The sequence below is a fragment of the Rhineura floridana genome, chromosome 6 (genome assembly GCF_030035675.1).
Source record: "Rhineura floridana isolate rRhiFlo1 chromosome 6, rRhiFlo1.hap2, whole genome shotgun sequence".
Lineage (NCBI taxonomy): Eukaryota > Metazoa > Chordata > Lepidosauria > Squamata > Rhineuridae > Rhineura > Rhineura floridana.
In genome coordinates, this window is record NC_084485.1 from 98,055,791 (window position 1) to 98,074,559 (window position 18,769).

The 18,769-nt window shown below is 39.8% G+C and overlaps 1 protein-coding gene across 11 annotated transcripts in view; it reads left to right on the top strand.

Moving 5' to 3' along the window:
- The window catches only part of FGGY (FGGY carbohydrate kinase domain containing), a 274,220-nt gene that overhangs the window by 77,559 nt on the left and 177,892 nt on the right, over positions 1-18,769 (top strand). For 9 of the 11 annotated variants that reach the window (XM_061633210.1, XM_061633206.1, XM_061633207.1 and 6 more), the window contains one exon: positions 12,761-12,876. In XM_061633210.1, coding sequence (XP_061489194.1) covers positions 12,761-12,876 — 116 coding nt within the window. Of the gene's footprint in view, positions 1-3,639; positions 3,709-9,007; positions 9,105-12,760; positions 12,877-18,769 lie in introns of all 11 variants that reach the window. The other 2 variants (XM_061633212.1, XM_061633213.1) reach the window with 2 other exon arrangements.

Sequence of the window (18,769 nt, forward strand, 5' to 3'; positions counted from 1 at the left end):
GCGGCGTACAAGATAAAGTAAAATACAACATACAAACTACATAAAAACCCAAGAACTACAATATAAAACGAAACCGAACCCACCCATAGCTAAAACCAATGGCACCCAAAAGAAAACAAAAACAAAAACAAAACAAAAGACAACAACCCAGGCCACCTCAGCCAGCCGGCTTATGTATCCCTCCAAAGAGGGACAGGTGATGGAAATTAGTCACAGCTGGCTGGGTACCTGGGACCTGGTCCTGCAGGAGGCACGTCTGCCAGGCAGCAGTCCCACTGGGAAGGGTGGTGGAGGTGGTGTTCCAACAGCAGCAGCAACAGCAGGCTCTCCTTCCCTGGGTGGCGATGTTCTCCTTCTTCCTGCAGGCACTGGGTCTCCAGTTTGTGGCTTTGGCCTCCATTGGGAGGAAGGGCAGGATACAAATTTAATAAATAAATATATAAATATAGTTATTTATTTATTGGTAAAAAAGTTAGATAAGATGTCTGTTCCACACTTTTGGCTTTTGCTAATGTAAGAAATGTGTAGGAAAAAACAAACAACAAAAGGCAGAAAATACTAAGTTGGGGCTTTTATTAACGTTAAATTGGTCACTTCCAAACAATTCCTTCCAAGTTGTTGGAGAGTGACTTTTTCCCTATGAGAACATTCATAAAATGTCACTGCCCTACTTGAATTGGGATAACTGGAGGGAACGTTTTAATACATATTAATTGTCATTGTTTTTTTAAAAAAAATTGTCTTCCACCATCCACCTATAGGGCTTTAAGTTGCTCAAATGTACTGCCTTCAAGTTGATTCCGACTTATGGCGACCCTGTGAATAGGGTTTTCATGAGGCTGAGAGGCAGTGACTGGGCCAAGGTCACCCAGTGAGCTTCATGGCTATGTGGGGATTTGAACCCTGGTCTCCCAGGTCATAGTCCAACACCTTAACCACTATACCACACTGGCTGTCTTAAGTTGCTCAAAGTGCTTATGTATTCTATCTCAGGAATGCTTAGGCCAGTCCTGTAAGGTAGATTTGCATTATATCCTAACTGTGTGGAGGTCAGGCTGGGAGTTTGCTTGCTGCCTAGCAAGTTTATGGTAGAGTCAAGATCTGAACTGGGGACTTTCTGGTTCACAGCTTAGGCTCAATTATTATAATACTTCCATTTTGGCTTGTTAAGCCATATTTGTTTAGCAAATGTATCCTCTTACACATTTTTGGGTGACATAAAGCAATCAAACTCATGGACTGTTGCCCGTGAACAGCTCAGCACACATTACAGCTGCAATGTAAAGCGTTGTCCATATGTAGTTATAATATATAGGCTGGTTATGCGAGGACAGAGTTCAGGAGGCCTGCAGTCTGAATCCATCATAATAGTCATCTTGGGCTCTCACAAATACGTACATTTCTGGAATGTTAAGACGTGGTTGTACAGATAAAAAGAACAGATAAATTGTACAGATAAATAGAAAGCTTCATTTAAAAAAATAGAAATACTGTTTATATAATGTTACTTAGGTGAATGTGGCAGTGGTGGTCTGTTTTTTCCAAATTGTGCTCTTGTTTATATTGTTTGCTTAAAGATGTTAATTGAAGGTCACTTCCAAATTTGGGTGAAAAAAGGACTGCTAGAGAACTCCCCAAAGATCAAAGGGTTCCGTTTATCTTGTTACATTGTCTTTGAAAACAATCTGGTTGTGTATGTTATCCCTTTCTGAAACTATGTCCAGTGTTAAATATAACATGGAGTCTTGCCAGGGAGTGGCTGAAATTAGAGAAGATGAATTGCACATGAGGGTGTAGAAAATTGCAAGAGCATCCTGCTACCCCTGACAGTAAAAGCCTTGACTTTGTGAAACAGCATGTCTGGTTGAAGAATATTTGTATAGCAGTGGTTAACAATATGAGTACAGTATTGTTAAAAAGTAGAGTATGAAATCTTTCATTTATGAAGAACCCCCCCCCATTTGCAGATATTTGCAAATTCTAATGTTTATGGTCTTGTGAAATACAAGGTTTTCCTGGAAAAAATTCTAAGGGGCACAAGGAATTGTATTCAGTAGTGGTTTTGCTATGCAGGGTACCTGATTTTTATTGATCCCTTCCACCCAGTGCAACCTCCTCTCCCCTCCCCTCCCCAGCTTCTACTGGAGGTTGGAGGACTCTCTCGAACAGTATGGCATATATCATACAGGGCTGCAATTGGTAGGGGGCATGAGTGAAAATTACAGTTGCCAGGTCAGAAGCATCCCAACCCCTGAGATTTCAGGGGTGGGCCCTAGTGATGTCACAGGGGCGGGCCCATGTGATGTCATTAAGCATGATACATTACGCATCAACCACAGTTACTTGGAGGATACAATTCAAACAAAAACATTTCTTTGATTGGAAATTAGGAAATCTTAGCTAAAAGGTGGAGCCTGGGAAGGGAACATTTAATCTAGCCTATTTGGTTCTGGCAAGAAGGATTTAAGTGCCCTCAGGCTAGCCCAGTCACCAGAAGGCCATCGTAGGAAGAAAGGAGCCTAGTGCCGTGGAGGTGTTAGATGGGAGCACTCAAAGAGTAAAGATGAATGCCCCTGAAGGCTGCAATTCTAAACACACTCAGTAAGCCCATATAACTAGCTATGCTAGTCGGGCGGTATAGAAATTTAACAAATAAATAAATAAAATAAAACTCAATAGGACTTACTTCTGAGTAGATATGGTTTGGACTGTGTGGTTGGTAAAACTTGACTAGGGATCCTCTGCAAAGATATCCATATCAAAGTAGGGTTGGCAACCTCCTGCCTGGAATGCTGTGCCTCTACCTTTTAACATGGCTGAACCAAACTTATTTATAGATGTGACCCTTCACTTCAGAAAGAGGTCTGAGAAATGAGTAAGAGTAAGAAGATTCTTTATCCTTTCCTTCCTGCCCTGTGGGCTGCTATAAACGCACTGTGACAGCCAACCCAATTCCAGTGAGTAATAAATGACAGGGAGAAAACAAACATGGTTTGGTCTACCTTCATAAGCAGCAGCTTGGGAACAACAGCAGTTGCAGCCACATTTCCTAGTTCGTGAATTCCCTTTTCCGCTATTGGGCAAGATACAAACTGTCATGCAACCAACAAGGTGCATAATCAGTGGGTTTAAGTGCATGGAACCACTGTTGTTGCTTCTGTGGATGTAAGGGAGTGAGGTGAAAAGTAAATGAAATGCAAATAGAGAAAGAAAAGACAGTGATGATTTCCTAAATGCAATACCATACCAACCACAACAAAATTACTATGAGTAAGGCAGAACACTCAGCATTCCACAACCAGTCAGGATTCCTAACCAAAAACCAAAACTAAAATAATCCTGACAGCCAATTCACAGAAACCCCATGCAGCACAACCTGACTCGGGGGCTGCAGTTAATGCAGAATGCTGTGGCATGATTGCTGACATGAGTGAGACTCTATCAGCACATGATACCTCTGCTCTGTTAAGGGTGGTGGGAATTATAACTGAGGGGGAAACTACACTTCCCAGGATTCTTTAGGGGACGTCATGTGCTGTAAATAAAAGAATATTTATATAAGCATGACTGTCAAAGATGTTTATTATTTACACAACCTGTAAAGATATTTGTAGTGCAATCCTATGTTTGTTTACTCAGAAGCAAGTTCCAATGTATTCAGTGGGGCTTACTGGACCATGGAAGTGTGCACAGAACTGCAATCTCAAGGTATAAGAAACTTCACTCACCCAACTCAAAATTCAGAATCATGTCACTTTAAGCTGTTTTGCAACTGTTTATACTTGTTTTTATGGTTATGGGATTTTAAAGGGATTTATTTCTTGTTGTGAGCTGTATTGGTTTCCAGTCACCAACCCTACCTCGTCGTTGGGAAGACTACACACACACACACACACACACACACACACACAGAGAGAGAGAGAGAGAGAGAGAGAGAGAGAGAGAGAGAGAAAATGTAAAAATTCATACACTCTATATAATAGTTTATTGTCAAAACCAGTTGGCCATTGCAGAACATTTCTGTAAAAAAAAAAAAAAGTATTAGTTTCCTACATAATAAAAGCAGCGATTCCTAAGTAAGCTCTGCCTAATTGCTTTAAAAATAGGATTGGAGGGGAAGAGACAAATTTACAACACAAACACAATTCTTTGCTATGATCACTCAAAAGTCCTATTAATTTACAGCACAATCCTATCCATGGTACTAAGTATATTGAATTCAATGGGGTATGTGGGATTAGCATTACAGCTTTACTCCCAGAGAGGCGAGTATTGGATTAAAGCTTCATATTGGGAAGGTTTCCAAAACCCTGCCCTCTTCAACAGCCCAGGAAAATTTAAACTTGTTTGACTTCTGGACACTAGAGAGAAAAAAACTGAAAATTATATATTTATGCAACTTATGAAACAATAGTTTTCAGGTCTTGCAATGTGGTCTCGGTACTACCTGGAGATCAACACTTATTGGCTACAAAACTGAAAGGGTGGGGTTAGAGCAGCCAGCTATGAGCTTGTTGAACAGACGTTGGGGGGGACACTGACATTTCAGTGTGTCTCTCAAGAACCAGACCACCCAGAAACTTTTTTTAAGTGAAAGCTGAGAGTCTGGAGATTAAGGTGACTCCCCCAGAGACCTGGAGAGGACCCCAAAAATCTGGAGTCTCTGGGCAAATATTGGACACCTGGCAACCCTAGTGAAAATGCGATGTTGCACCTTCTGCTACTAGAAATCCACCATTGGGTACAATCCAGAAATCTCTGTCAAGAGGCAGAATACAGAGTTCATTACATTTTGTAGAGGCCATCATCAACTTTCTGGTTTCAACACCTGATATTTGCCTGAGAGTTGAGGCTGTGATGCATCCAGGTGGTTGAAAACTCCTTCATTATTTAGGTCTCAGCCACTTTGTTTTTAAAGTAAAAGACGCACATGCACAAATCAGGCTTTTCATGCTTACATCCCTCTGTGTCACTCCCTACCTAGTTTAACCTGTGTTCAATGCCAGCAGGTTGTTTATTATTTATATGTTTACACCACCCAAAGAATCCTGGGGCATTTGAACAGAACAAAACAAAATAAATAATAAAATTAAAACACTATATCAAACCATTAAAACCATTCAATAATTCAGCGGTGGATAAAAAAAAAAAGCTATCCCAAACTTACAATCCTCCCTCTAATGCTTCTGTGAGAAAATGCGTTTTCAGTTGTCACAAATGTGTAAGGAAGATAGCCTTATCGCCAAATGAAGGGAGTTCCATATTCAGGGTGCTGTTGCAGAGATTCCCCATCTCTTGCCACTGTACAATGGACCACACCCTCAGCAGGTTTACAAGAATAGCCTCCCACATGCATTGCAAGGCCCAGGCTGGAAAATATGGAAAGTGGCTCTCCTTCAAGCGTTTGGGTCCTAAGCTGTTTAGGGCTTTATAAGTTACAGACAACATCTTAATTGTTAACTGAGTTAAATGTTGGCAACAGTGACTGTTGCAGAATGTCCTACAAGGTATAAAATGCTTCATAGTGTATGAAGCAATGTGCACCACCTTAAAACAGTTTCATAGCCTCCTGATCTCAGGGAATATTTTTTACTAGGTATTCTCTCCTTAGATATCTTGCCTATGCAGTTAGTGGGGCAGTGACATACCCCCTCCTTCCTTCTGTTAAATTTCTTCTTGATACTTTAATTTAGAATTAACTAGCACATCTAAATAACAAATAAGACTAAGGGGATTCTTCTTGCTGGAACAAAATGGGTTATGAAGTAAATTGTAATGATGTTAGTAATACCTACTTAGTTGACAATACAAAATTTAAAACAAGTATTCCTTTCATGCAATTCTACAGGTAAAAATTATCAGGATAAAACACAAGCAGGCACTTACCCGGTTTTACTTTAATTTGTAATAGAGCTCCTATGAGAGTCTGAGATGGTGTAGTCTAATGAGATGCCTGCCAAACTTTTAACTTGACCAGCTTCTAAAGAACGTGATTTTTCAGCTCTGCCTAGCTCGTTTATGCTCATTAGAAGATTAGCTGAAAACTGTATGACTCCTATGAAAACAGCTCATGCTGTTGTTGCATTTCCTCAAACAAACTTATTAAAATACATAATACAGAATGCATTCACAAATTAGAATGAGTTAATATCAAAATATGTTCCATCTCTAACAAAGAAGACAAATTGTTTTAAAAGTTTTAAATATTACTTTTATGTTACTAGTTTCTAAGTTAGTGATGGAATCTAGAAAAAAATCATTTGGAGATGTATGACTACAGAGCTGAAAGGGTAAAATGAACACCAACAAATTATTTTTGTGACTCCCTGTTTTCCTAAACTGTTAAGAGATTCCAGTCTAGTGTTCTTTGGCATCAGGTGTGGAATATTTTTGGTGGGGTTGAATGGAAAGAAGAAAAGAAAATGGGCCTCCACTCATCATTTACAGACTGTGTCCCTGATTCAGCCAAGGATGTTCATCAAGGTCATGTAGAACTAACGGGATCAGTAATTTCTCCCCACAGACAACTTGAAAATTGCTGAGAGTCTTTGTGGACCACTCAAAAAAGGCTATCAAAATGGTGAAGTGGGTGGAGCACTTTCTGTGTAAGAAAATGCTAAAAGTATTTAAGGTTTGCTAGACTTGAAAAAAACACCCTTAGATGTTATAGAAAGTAAATAGAGAGTATCTTTCTCCCTCTCACTATAACTCAGGGTAACCCACTGAAATTGATTGACAGCAGATTTGGGATGGACAGAGGGAAATATTTTTTCACATAATGTGTAATTAAGTTATTTGCTTATTTTTATCTACTTAGGCCTTCATATATTGCCCTTCATAATATTTATCCCAGTGTAAATTAATGTCCCAAAATGTAGTGATGGCTGCAGGATTACATCACTTTTAAAGAAAATTAGAGAAATTAATGAAGGTTCAGTCTTTTAATGACTTGTTAGTCATGATTTATTTATTGTATTTATATACCGCCCCATAGCCGAAGCTCTCTGGGCGGTTTACAGTAAGGGAATAGAGTTTCCCTTGTGTGGAAGCTGTGCCCCTGAATGGAGGTAACATCAGGGGAGAATTGCTGTCTTCATGCCCTGCCTATGAGCATCACAGGAGCACCTGGCTGACCACAGTTATGGGTTACTAGACTAGATGAAATCTTAGTAAGATCCAATAGGGATTCATTTCTCTTTCTTTTTCAAAACTTGAAATATGTCTGGGTTTGTCTTTAGCCATTCAAAGAATACAAAAGTTAAGGAACTGGCTATATGATTTGGAGCTGTTTGATTTGTTGATGCTAATTATGATCATTTCTAGGCTGCCTTAAACCTGAGCCAAGACATCCTTGGTACACATGGACTTCCTTGGTAGACCTGGAGTGCAGCAGCTGGAATGCATCTGTTTCAGTTTTTCTTGCTTCTCTTTCTTGTGCATATGTTTCTGACTAGGAGAAGAAACCATGTTTCCTGTTAAGGATACACAGCACAGATGCACCAACTGATTGCATTTTGTGAAAAATATTTTTGAGTGGTATTAAGTGAGGATTTTAGTTAGGTGGAGTAAAATCATGCCATATTGATATCATATGCCATATTTTAACTTATGTTAAAGGAATAGTGTAGATAATAGATTGTGAATCAGGAAGGATGATTTCTATGTGGAGACAACCTTCCATACCCATATACCTCTTTGGAAAAGGGTTCTGAAAACAAAAGGGAAAGGAAAGATCAGCATTTATTACCTGAGATCTGTATCACAAAGCACCATAATCAGAGCTGCCATCTCTGTTCTAAATCACCTATTTTTGAGGAAGATGAAAAGGACTGAAACCTTTTCTCCCTCACCGTGTGACCAATATTGTTTGAGAAAATAGCATCATTTGATAGTTAAAGAGGCTGTCTCCACATCCATTCATATGCACACAATCTACTCCTACACATAAGTATATTTGTTTGGGGGTCACTGTCAGTCAAATGGTATAGTTTTGCACACAAATCGCTGTACTCAATATTGACTAGCCTCTAGGTTGCTACAGTGGTATTCTAGATGAGGAAGCAGTTACAGCTGTGCAGCCTCAAAAGTCATTTTGAAAATATTAAGTGACATTAATCTTTTAATAATAAATAAATAAAATAAATTCATCTGAAAAATCTTTTGTTTTTGTAAACTAAGAACAAGAGGCACACATTTTTCATGCTGTTCCATTTGTTTCTATTTCTAAATGTTATTATTTATTTATTTTATTTATTTAACTTGTATCCCACTTTATATTTCAAAAAATCTCAAAGTGGTTTACATTTCAACAAAAATCAATATAAATTCTACATTCAATACAGTTGCTAATAATAAGAAAAACAATAATCCACATTTTAAGTAACCTAATTAAGCAATAAATCTCTAAACAATATACATAACATGAAAACAAAGTGAATCATATACAAAACAAAGAATATAACAATTATAAAATATATCTAAAAATTCACATGAATCATTGGCGATCACTCGTGGCCGAGTAAGATTGTCTTCCAGGGTAAGGTCTTTAACAGTGGGTCCGTAATTGACTGTGGAGGCCAATTCTGGATCCACACAGCCTCCCACAGTGAGGACATAGGTTTCCAGATGAGGATTTGCTTGATGTGCCTTCCGCTTAGCTCGTTTGTCCCTTTTGCCCTGTACTCATGCTTCTTCAAAGTCCATAGCACCTTTGATAATGGCCGACCTCCAATAGGGACTCTCATGGGCCAAGGCTTCCCAGTTCTGATGCTTATGTTACATTTTTTTAGATTAGCTTTGAGAACATCTTTAAACCTCTTTTGCTGTCCACCGATATTCCGTTTTCCATCCTTAAGTTGGGAGTAAAGTAGCTGCTTTGGAAGACAGTGATCAGGCATTCGAACAACATAGCCGGTCCAGCGAAGTTGATGTTGGAGGATCATTGTTGCAACACTGGTGGTCTTTGTTTCTTCCAATACTCTAACATTAGTCCGCCTATCTTTCCAAGTAATTTGCAGAATTTTCCGGAGGCAGCGTTGGTGGAATCTTTCAGAAGTTGGGAGTGGCGTTTATAGATGGTCCATGTTTCACAGGCGTACAGTAAGGTTGGTAGTACAATGGCTTTGTAAATAAGCATTTTGGTCTCCCTGCGAATATCCTGATCCTCAAACACACTACGCTTCATTCGGGAGAATGCGGCACTCGCAGAGCTCAGACGATGCTGAATTTCAGCGTCGGATGTCAGCTTTTACAGAGAGATGGCTGCCAAGATAGGAAAAGTGATCGATATTCTCCTGCGTTGCACCGTTAAGTTGGATTGATGGTGCTACAGAGGGATTGGTTTGCATTTGCTGATGAAGCACTTTGGGTTTTTTTGATGTTAAGCGAGAGGCCAAGTTTTCCATATGCTTCTGCAAAGACATTTAGGATAGTTTGAAGATCTTCCTCTGAATGTGCGGAGACTACATTATCATCAACTTATTGAAGTTCTATGACAGAGGTTGTGATTACCTTACTTTTTGCTTTCTGTCTACTAAGATTGAAAAGCTTTCCATCTGTTCGATATGTGATTTCCACGCCAGTGGGAAGTTTCCCCTCAACAAGGTGTAGAATCATGGCAATGAAAGTAGAAAATAAGGTCGGAGCAATGACACCTCCCTGTTTGACGCCTGATCCTACTTTGAATGGATCACTTTGAGATCACATTTTTGTTGTCATGGAGGAGTCGCAAAATATTCACAAATTTATCGGGGCACCCAATTCTCAGAAGGATGGTCCAGAGAGCAGTTTGATTTACAGTATCAAAGGCCTTAGTCAGATCAATAAACGCCATATACAGAGGCCGGTTTTGCTCCCTGCATTTTTCTTGAAGCTGTCGTGCAGTGAAGATCATGTGCACTGCCCCCCTGGAAGGGCAGAAACCATTTTGGGTTTACAACATTATTAATGTTTACAATGTTACTAAATGTTATATTAAAATGTTATACATTTTATATGCTAAAGAACTGAGTGTCATAAGATTTGTCCTTTTGGTAAAAATTCGAGACTTTGCATCAGTGTATTTGAAAACACAAGACTCTGTATTTGTGGAATTGTAACAAAAAGGCAAATAAAATAAAATTTCAAATTCCACTTGCATTTACACATCACAGAATCATAGAGTTGGAAGGGGCCTATAAAGGCCTTCAAGTCCAACCTCCTACTGAGTGCAGGAATCCAAATTAAAACATAATGATTTCTAAACCCATCTCATAGTTTTGAAGGCTTAGGAACTTAAACTTTAAGTTTTTTAGTAACAATTCTTGGTCACCACAACAGGCAGCAAGTGTCAACTGATAAGAATTGTCCACATCCCAGCCGTATGGTCCCAACTTCATCCATTTAATCAAATATTATGCAAGGGTTTTTTAAGGAAGACCTTGGAAGGAGCAACACCAAACAAGGTCCATCCCTATTTAAAATCTAACGTCCTGAACCCTAAATATGCGTGCTTGAAATCTGAGAATTACTTTGAGATACAAGTGCGTAGATGTGGGGTCATGGTATAACAAGTGAGAAGTCAAGTAAAACGAAAAAGGCAAAAATATAAAAACCAAATCTATTCCTGCTTAGTTCTATTACGTATGGGCTCTTTCCTATTTATTTACATGATCCAGTTTTTATTTATTTATTCATATGCAGCATTTTTTATTCTGCTGTTCAGTTTAAAAAGGTTCCTAGAGTGGCATATAAATATCAGTGATAAGGCAGCCCTTGCCTTCAGATTTACAATCTAAAATATGTGACACAAAAGGAAAAGGGATTGGGAGGAATAAGGAAAAAAGCAAACTCAGGCGCTGCTTCTTAGTTACAAAGTTCTTATAACAACCAGCTGGAATGGAAACAGTTCCAGGAGAGAAGGAACATAAAGTTGCTGGTCTCACTGGAGCTGAAAGAATGGCCCAGCTGCCCTTCTCTCCCTCTGCTTAACCAGCTTGCCTCTCTTCCTGTTTTCTTCCTGGCTAAGGGCACAATCCAACACCCCTTTGCACTGGGCTGAGAAGAGATTAGATTGGACAGAATCCAGCCCTGACAGCCTTTGCCTTTTGAGTAGTGCCAGCTGAACATGTGGATGGGCAGAACTGCTACTGGTGGCAGCCCCACTGGTGGCAGCCAATGGAAAGCCCCCAAATGAGGGGCGGGTTCCAGGGGCAGGGAGTGGCTGAGCCAGCCCTACTGTTGTCACTTGACAGCATTTGGAACCCCTTTCATGCTGGGCAGCATGTGTGGCAGGGCTGTGGATGTGTTGGTAGACCCATTAAGCCCCACTGCGCAGCAGGTTGGGCTTGGATTTGCCCTGAGTTGCTAATTACCTCAGGCTTCTATAGTTTTTCAAGCCAAATCCTTACTTGGAAAGCATGGTCAAATGTAGAATTTCCTATCCTTTCTCAGAGCCTGCCTTTACCATCTTCTACTAGCTCCCATCTGCAGGTAGAAGGGATGTGTGTGTGTGCATGTGTATGCATGCTTACCTGCCAGATCATCCCCCCAATAATCTCTGAAGGCAATAATTGACCAGTGCAATTAGAGTTCAACACACAGGATGTTAAATACCAACCGATAATGGGAAGCTTTATGTTGCTCATTTATGTATGTGTTTGTGAGCTACAGCTCTGGGTATCCAGTTCTTTGTGATGGTGGTGGTGCTGACCAGGCTGGGACAAATTTCTCCCCTCTTCGTTTCTGTTCCAGCCAATCTCCTGGTGCCTACATTAAACACAAATGACATCTATCCATGCATCATATTGTAATGCAGGATCTTCCTGAAGTTAATATGCTGGTCATTAACCGTAGTGCTGTAGGGAATAGCTGCTTGCTTTTACATTCTGTGTTAGCTCTTGCTGTTTTATCTTTTATAATTAGTACCTGTATTTGTGTTTGTATTTGCTTCTTCTTCTTCTTTTTGTGGTGGCCTCCACAATGGTGTCTCCATTTTGGTTAATGACTGCGCCGAGGTATTGATAATCCTTGACAAGTTCAATGTCCTCATTGTCAACTTTAAAGTTACATAAATCTTATGTTGTCATTACTTTAGTCTTCTTGACGTTCAGCTGTAGTCCTGCTTTTGTGCTTTCCTCTAACTTTCATCAGCATTTGTTTCAAATAATTAGTGGTTTTTGCTAGTAGTATGGTATCGTCTGCATATCTTAAATTACTGATATTTCTCCCTCCAGTTTTCACACCTCCTTCATCTGGGTCCAATCCTGCTTTCCATATGATATGTTCTTCGTACAGAGTAAACAAATAGGGTGATAAAATAAACCCCTGTCTCACACCCTTTCCAATGGGGAACCAATTGGTTCCTCCATATTCTGTCCTTACAGTAGCCTCTTGTGCAGAGTATAGGTTGTGCATCAGAACAATCAGATGCTGTGGCACCCCCATTTCTTTTAAAGCATTCCGTAGTTTTTCATGATCTACACAGTCAAAGGCTTTGCTGTAATCTATAAAGCACCATTCCATTATCCAACATGTAAATGAATGGCTGATGTTATTAGGCCCTGTAAGAGTATTGTTTAGGGGGCAGTGTTGTTTGTATATCATGTCACATTTCGGATTTGCCTGATCTCATTTTTTTAAAAAAATGTTTAAATTTCACAAAAAACATATGCTAAAAGTGCTATATCAGATGTTTTGGATTATATGTAGTTTGATCATTTCATGTAAACCCTTAGCCTTGAGTTGATGCTGAAATGTAATGCAGATTTCATTTCATCCACAGATCTTTGTGCACATTGGTATGTAAATGGACATACTCTTCGGAGAAAGGCTGGGATGATAGTTTCTGGAAGCTGATTGGATTAGAAGATCTGGTGGCAAATAAATATGCAAAAATAGGTAAACATATATTAAAGACATATATACCACAACGTCCTGTGGTAAGCCACAGGTGTGTGCAGTTCTCTCTCTAGTTGTCTCCTCCTTTGTGTATGAGGAGAGGACACTGAAATTTAAAACAAACCAGAATCAAGCCATAGTTTGGTTAAAAAACCACAGTTCCTTGAGCTCTGAAATAACAGGGAGCTGTGACTAGTTAAAAACAGAACTTTAAGTCTCTTCTTCTCACATGTATAGGAGGGGAAGAGTGGAACACATGGGCCCAACTCTCACCCTTTAATGTTTTCATGCATTATTTCCCACTATGTCTGGACTGTATCAGTCTTTGGTAAGTGAATGTTATCAGTAGGAAGAGGAAGATGAGGAGTTTAATATAAATAAAATTACTGCTTCCGCAAAGTACGCCACATTCTGTAGTTCTGGCCTGATATTTGCTGAAAAAACCTCTACCTAGATAAAGAAAAAAAACCCCTACAGATCTTTCCTTTATCAACCTAGAGCCAGAGAAAGCTAATGTGTTTGGTTTTTACTACTTCATCTATCAAGGGCTGGTGGAGATGTAATACTAACTTCCTCTTAATCTTGGTTGAGAAATTGGGAGCCATCCTCAAGAATATGTGAGTTCCCTCCTGCTGCGTCCCTCCTCTGGAGCCAATTTTCCTCCTTCACTTTACTGCAGTTAAAGACTACCTCCCTAGGATTTTCTCCTTCCAAATATACCAGTCCAGACACCAAGAATCTTTAAAGGCAGTTCTTCAGGGGCCAATGCCAAATTAGGCAAAGTGAGAGGCCACTAAGGAGAGGGCCTTTTTAGTGGTAGTGCCCTGGTTGTGGAATGCCATCTCAGAAGCTCATCTGATACCTATGTTGTGGGTTTTTTTCAGCATGAAGTGAAGCCCGTTTCATTTCCTGAGGCTTTTCCTTTTTGGGAAAAGCACTCATGGTTGAGTGCCTTTTAGATGTTTATATTTTAAGGGTTGTTCTTTAAAAATTGTACATTGCCCAGAAACATATTGTTAATGTGCAGTATAAACAATTAAATAAAATTTAAAACGATTAGCAGCTATGGTATCCATTTAACCAGAGTCTGAAATTGCAGCTTAAAGTGTTTCAGATCTGATATTAAAGGCAATCTTGATCAGCATTAATTGTGGTTACAGTAAGTGCCAACTTCCCCTTCACATTTTTTTACCTAACATTAAGGTTGGAGAAGGAATTAATTTGAGAAGGGAACATGAATTTTGAAGTGTACATCCTTATTTCTTCTCACCATTAAGAGAAATTGTATGTACCTGCCCAAGAGTGAAAGAGTACTGGTTCTGGGGTCACCCTCCTCAAAGAAAGGACATAATGCAAGAATGACCCTCCTTCCAGCTATTCATAGATTAGGATAGGGGCATTTGGATGGCAAGCAATAGGTTGGAAGAGAGAGACTTGCCATAACATATTCCCACATTTCCCTAGGGAGACCCAAACCTCCGACTTTTGAGAATTGGTGTCTTACTGGATTAAAGAAAAATGGTCAAGATACACCCAATAATTGTTCACTTCATTATATTCACTGGGTGGTATTCAGTGCTAGTCCTACTCAGAGTAGACCCATTGAACTTAATAGATAATAATGAACTAACTTAGGTTTATTAATTTCAGTGGGTTTACTCTGAGTAGGACTTATTTGCATACAACCCATAATATCCATTATATTTCTTATAGTCACCAAAGGTGTATTTCTAAAATAGTTATCTAATATATCATCATCATCATCATCATCATATATGGCTTTTCTGCCAAAGCACTTTTGAAGTGACTGTGGATACAAGGCAGATCTTTAGATCAGCAGAGAAGAATATACAAATATTCGCATTTTGATTTAGATGGCACAGCCCTTCGGTTGCAGTGCTGCTAATCAACATCATCAGCAAGCTTAAAACAATGTGCTTAACTCATGAACTGTACCACACTCCTTTCACTAGCTTGTTACATTATCTTTAAGTTGCTTTGAACTTTCCTAAAGCCTAATGTAATTAGAGTTTTAGACTTGATAATTGCACAATACTTATAGCAGATTTCCATTAAAAGACCATAATGTTCATTTGCTAGAAATTTTCCAGGGTAGCATAATTCACGTTTCCTTGTTCAGTTAATGGACTTTTAATGGTTGTCCTAAGTAGGCATGTCTTAATGAGAACATTAGCTTGCATAAATGTGAAAAATCAAAACTCCTCATTCTTCAAACTTAATTACCTGATATTTTCCCATGACCACTTTGAGAACAGGTTTCTATAACAGTTCAATGCAGCAGCACTAAATTGAAATAATTTGGTATCAGTAATGAAATCTATAGTTTCATGATATGCAAAAGAGATGCAGATGTCCAAAAATTACAACTGCGGGTGAAAGTCTCTTCTGTATAACTGGTTCTTAGTATTCCTGATACTACCATGGCACAAATTTTTTCACAGCATAGTCTTTTCCCCTTCTGTACCTGACGTGTCCCTAAGAGAAACGTGCACCACTTTAGCTTCCATAGCATTCTATGTAAGGCAAGTGGAACAAACCTGGATGACTCAACCTCACTTGATCCCCAAAGAGACAGAAAATCATATTTTGCACAAAGCAGTGACAGGGTTAGAAGCTGTGGCATACAGGATGGATCACAAATGCCCACTGGTATCCTGTTTGCTTCATGCTATAAACAAGCCCTCTGCTTTGTGCTTCCCCCACTCACTCCAGATCTGCAGCAGCAGGCAGCACCGATGACTACTTCTGCTTCACTCCAAGACCTGGAGTGAGGGGACAAGGATTCGCTTCTTGCAAACTTGGGAGTGCTGAACCTAATCTTTTTTTTTTTTTTTAAGCAAAGTATAAGATGAGGCTCTTAAACCTTTGGCATTTTTGAGATTTTTTTTTGCTTAAATGCAATACTAATAGCTATTACCAGATGCACCTTTTAGCATTTTCCCCATACACTAAAAGAGTATAAGCAGTAAATAAATGTTTTAACAGAAATTTGAGCCCCCTAATGGCTGATGGGCCTCACGAAGATTTTTTTTTTAACATAAATTATTTATGAAGAGCAAGCTAAGAATTGAATACAATATTTATATAGTGCATTTCAAGGACAAGAGAAAGGAGCTTTCCATTTAAAACGAACTTCTGTGTATGTTGCAAATGAGAGCAAGTTCCTTAAAAATCTGAAATTAAGATGAGAAATATGGGAAATAAACAATAATAGGACAACACTTTTGGAGTGACAATTTTATACCTTTGGGGGGGAAATCCTTTTTTGCAGCTGCTTAAATTGTAAACAAAAAAATCAAATAGGTATATGTTTGAACCATGGATCCAATATCCTTTATTCAGCTTTTTGTTAGCTTTAGATCTGCAACTTCAACCTTCCTTTGCCTCACAGCATAAAGGTTTTAGCAATTTAAACATAATAACCCTTCTGGATCAGTCCAGAGGCCGATCTAGTCTAGCATTTGGTTCTCACAGTGGCCAGCCTAATGTCCATCGGAAGCCCACAAGCAAAACCTGAGCACAACAGCACTCTTCACACCTGCAATTCCGAGCAACTGGCATTCAGAGGCATACAGCCTCCAACAGTATGGGAGCAGTGGAAACAAAACATGGCCACTGTGGCTAATGGCCGTTGATAAGTCTTCTCTTCCGTGATTTTGTCTAAACTTCTTTTAAAGCCATCCATGTTGGTGGCCGTCACTAACTCTTGTGAAAGCAAATACCATAGATTCAAGATAGTTTTTCCTTGTATCCTGATCCCCAAGATTTCAGCTAGTATGTTTGCCTGCGGTTTTATCATATCAAAACAGATTCTCTTGGGTGTTAAGAACAGCAAAGGGGGCCTTCTTGGTAGTTCCACTGCCCTCAGAAGCTCAGATGGTTGTGGCCCAGGAGAGGGTGTTCTCTGTGACAGGCTCTACGTTGTGGCACTTCCTCCCCACAGAGATGTGTCTGACAACTTCACAATATAGTTTTCAGCAAATACTGAAGATGCACCTCTTTATCTTGTCCTTTGACACCTGAGATGAATATTTTTAGGACCCATCATATTTATGTGGATGTAAGTTGTTTTAACTTTTTAAGGATGTTTTTAAAATTATTGTAACCCACTCTGGGACCTCAGGGTGAAGACTGGATAATAAATTAAAATAATAATAATAATAATCCTCATAGTTGGCATTATGTGTTGTGATGTTTTTCTGGAGAAGTAGAATCAGTACTAGAATCAATACTAGTAGAATAGTAAAGTTGGAAGGGGCCTATAAGGCCTTTGAGTTCAACCCCCTGCTAAATGCAGGAATCCAAATTAAAGCATACTCGACAGATGGTTGTCCATCAGCATCTTGAATGCTTCCCCAGGCAATTGGTTCCATTGTCATACTGCTGTAATAGTTAGGAAGTTTCTCCTGATGTTCAGCCAAAATCTGGCTCCCTGTAACTTACTCTGTGTCCTGCACTCTGGGATGATCGAGATCCTGGACCTCCTCTGTGTGACAACCTTTCAAGTACTTGAAGAGTGCTATCATATCTCCCCTCATCTTCTCTCCTCAATGCTAAATGTGCCCAGTTCTTTCAGTTTCTCCTCATGGGACTTTGTTTCCAGTCCTCTGATCATCCTTGTTGCTCTCCTCTGAACCTGTTCCAGTTGTCTGCATCCTTCTTAAAGTGTGGTGTCCAGAACTGGATGCAGTACTCAAGATGAGTAGCTAGTATTCCCAAACCTAGGAACTTACTTGATGGTTTGGTTGCTCTTAAGATCAGATTGATTAAGTGTGGATTCAAATGGGTGCTGCTGAGTTGCCCCATCTGTGCAGTGTCTTTTGTGATCATGATGGATTGGTGATTCTCCCTTCCCTCTGCAGCTCCACATGGCACAGTTCATGCTGTCCTTCCAGAGAGGTTGTTTGATGGGCAGACAGGGCTACAAGGGGGAGGAGGGAATGGGATAGATTAGTTGTGTGATGGCTTCTGCTTGCGCAACCCATGGATACCAGTGTGGAAACCACTGACTTCACATATAAATGGTTTACAACCAGCGTGCCAACCCTGTTAGTGGCCTACAACTCGAAGGAAGGCTGTTGGCATAAAAACACTGTGCGCATATGGACAGGTGCCCAGATTAGGAGCCCTCTTAAACACAATAACCTGATTGCACAGAACTGAGAATGCACTCAGCATCTTATGTAAATCAGGCCCGAGTTTTCTAAAGGTATCAGATGTGGTACTTTGTCAGTCTGGGGGCATTCTGTGTGAGTGACAGTGACCTCGTTGATCAGGAGAGAAAGGCTTGCTTGGCACATTATAATTATTTTAATGTCAGTTGAGTTCATAGAATTCATCCAGGTGTTAACAATTCACAATTAAAAAACAGGTTGGTGGCTTTGTTTCTCTTATGATGAAAAAGAGGTATGTAGATTAACTCAGTCAATAACTATGAGCGGTATCCAGCTCAACATTTCAGCTAATGCCAGCACCTTCAGCTATGCAACGGGACTTCCTCTCCTGGTGCACCCCCAAATATGTTCTATGGTGCCCTTAAACTTCTGGAGCAGATTTAGGATGTATGGGGCATGTGGGGAGAGGAAAGCATCGCCTCCCCCCACGTCCACTCGCCCTCCTCCTTCCCTTGCCCCTGCTTGCTCTCCTGCTCTCCACCCAATCTCACCTCCCAGCCACCTGCCCTCTTCACTTGGTTGCTGGCCTTGGCTGCCACCACAGTGTTCCTGCAGTTATATAGATGTGTCCATATTACATATCTCTTGAGAGATTACATTTGCTCTCATTAGTAATGTAGTTAATTAGTAGGACTGGTTAAAAACATTTTTTTCTTTTTTTAAATTGCTGTCTACCATAAAATACAGGATGTGTAAAA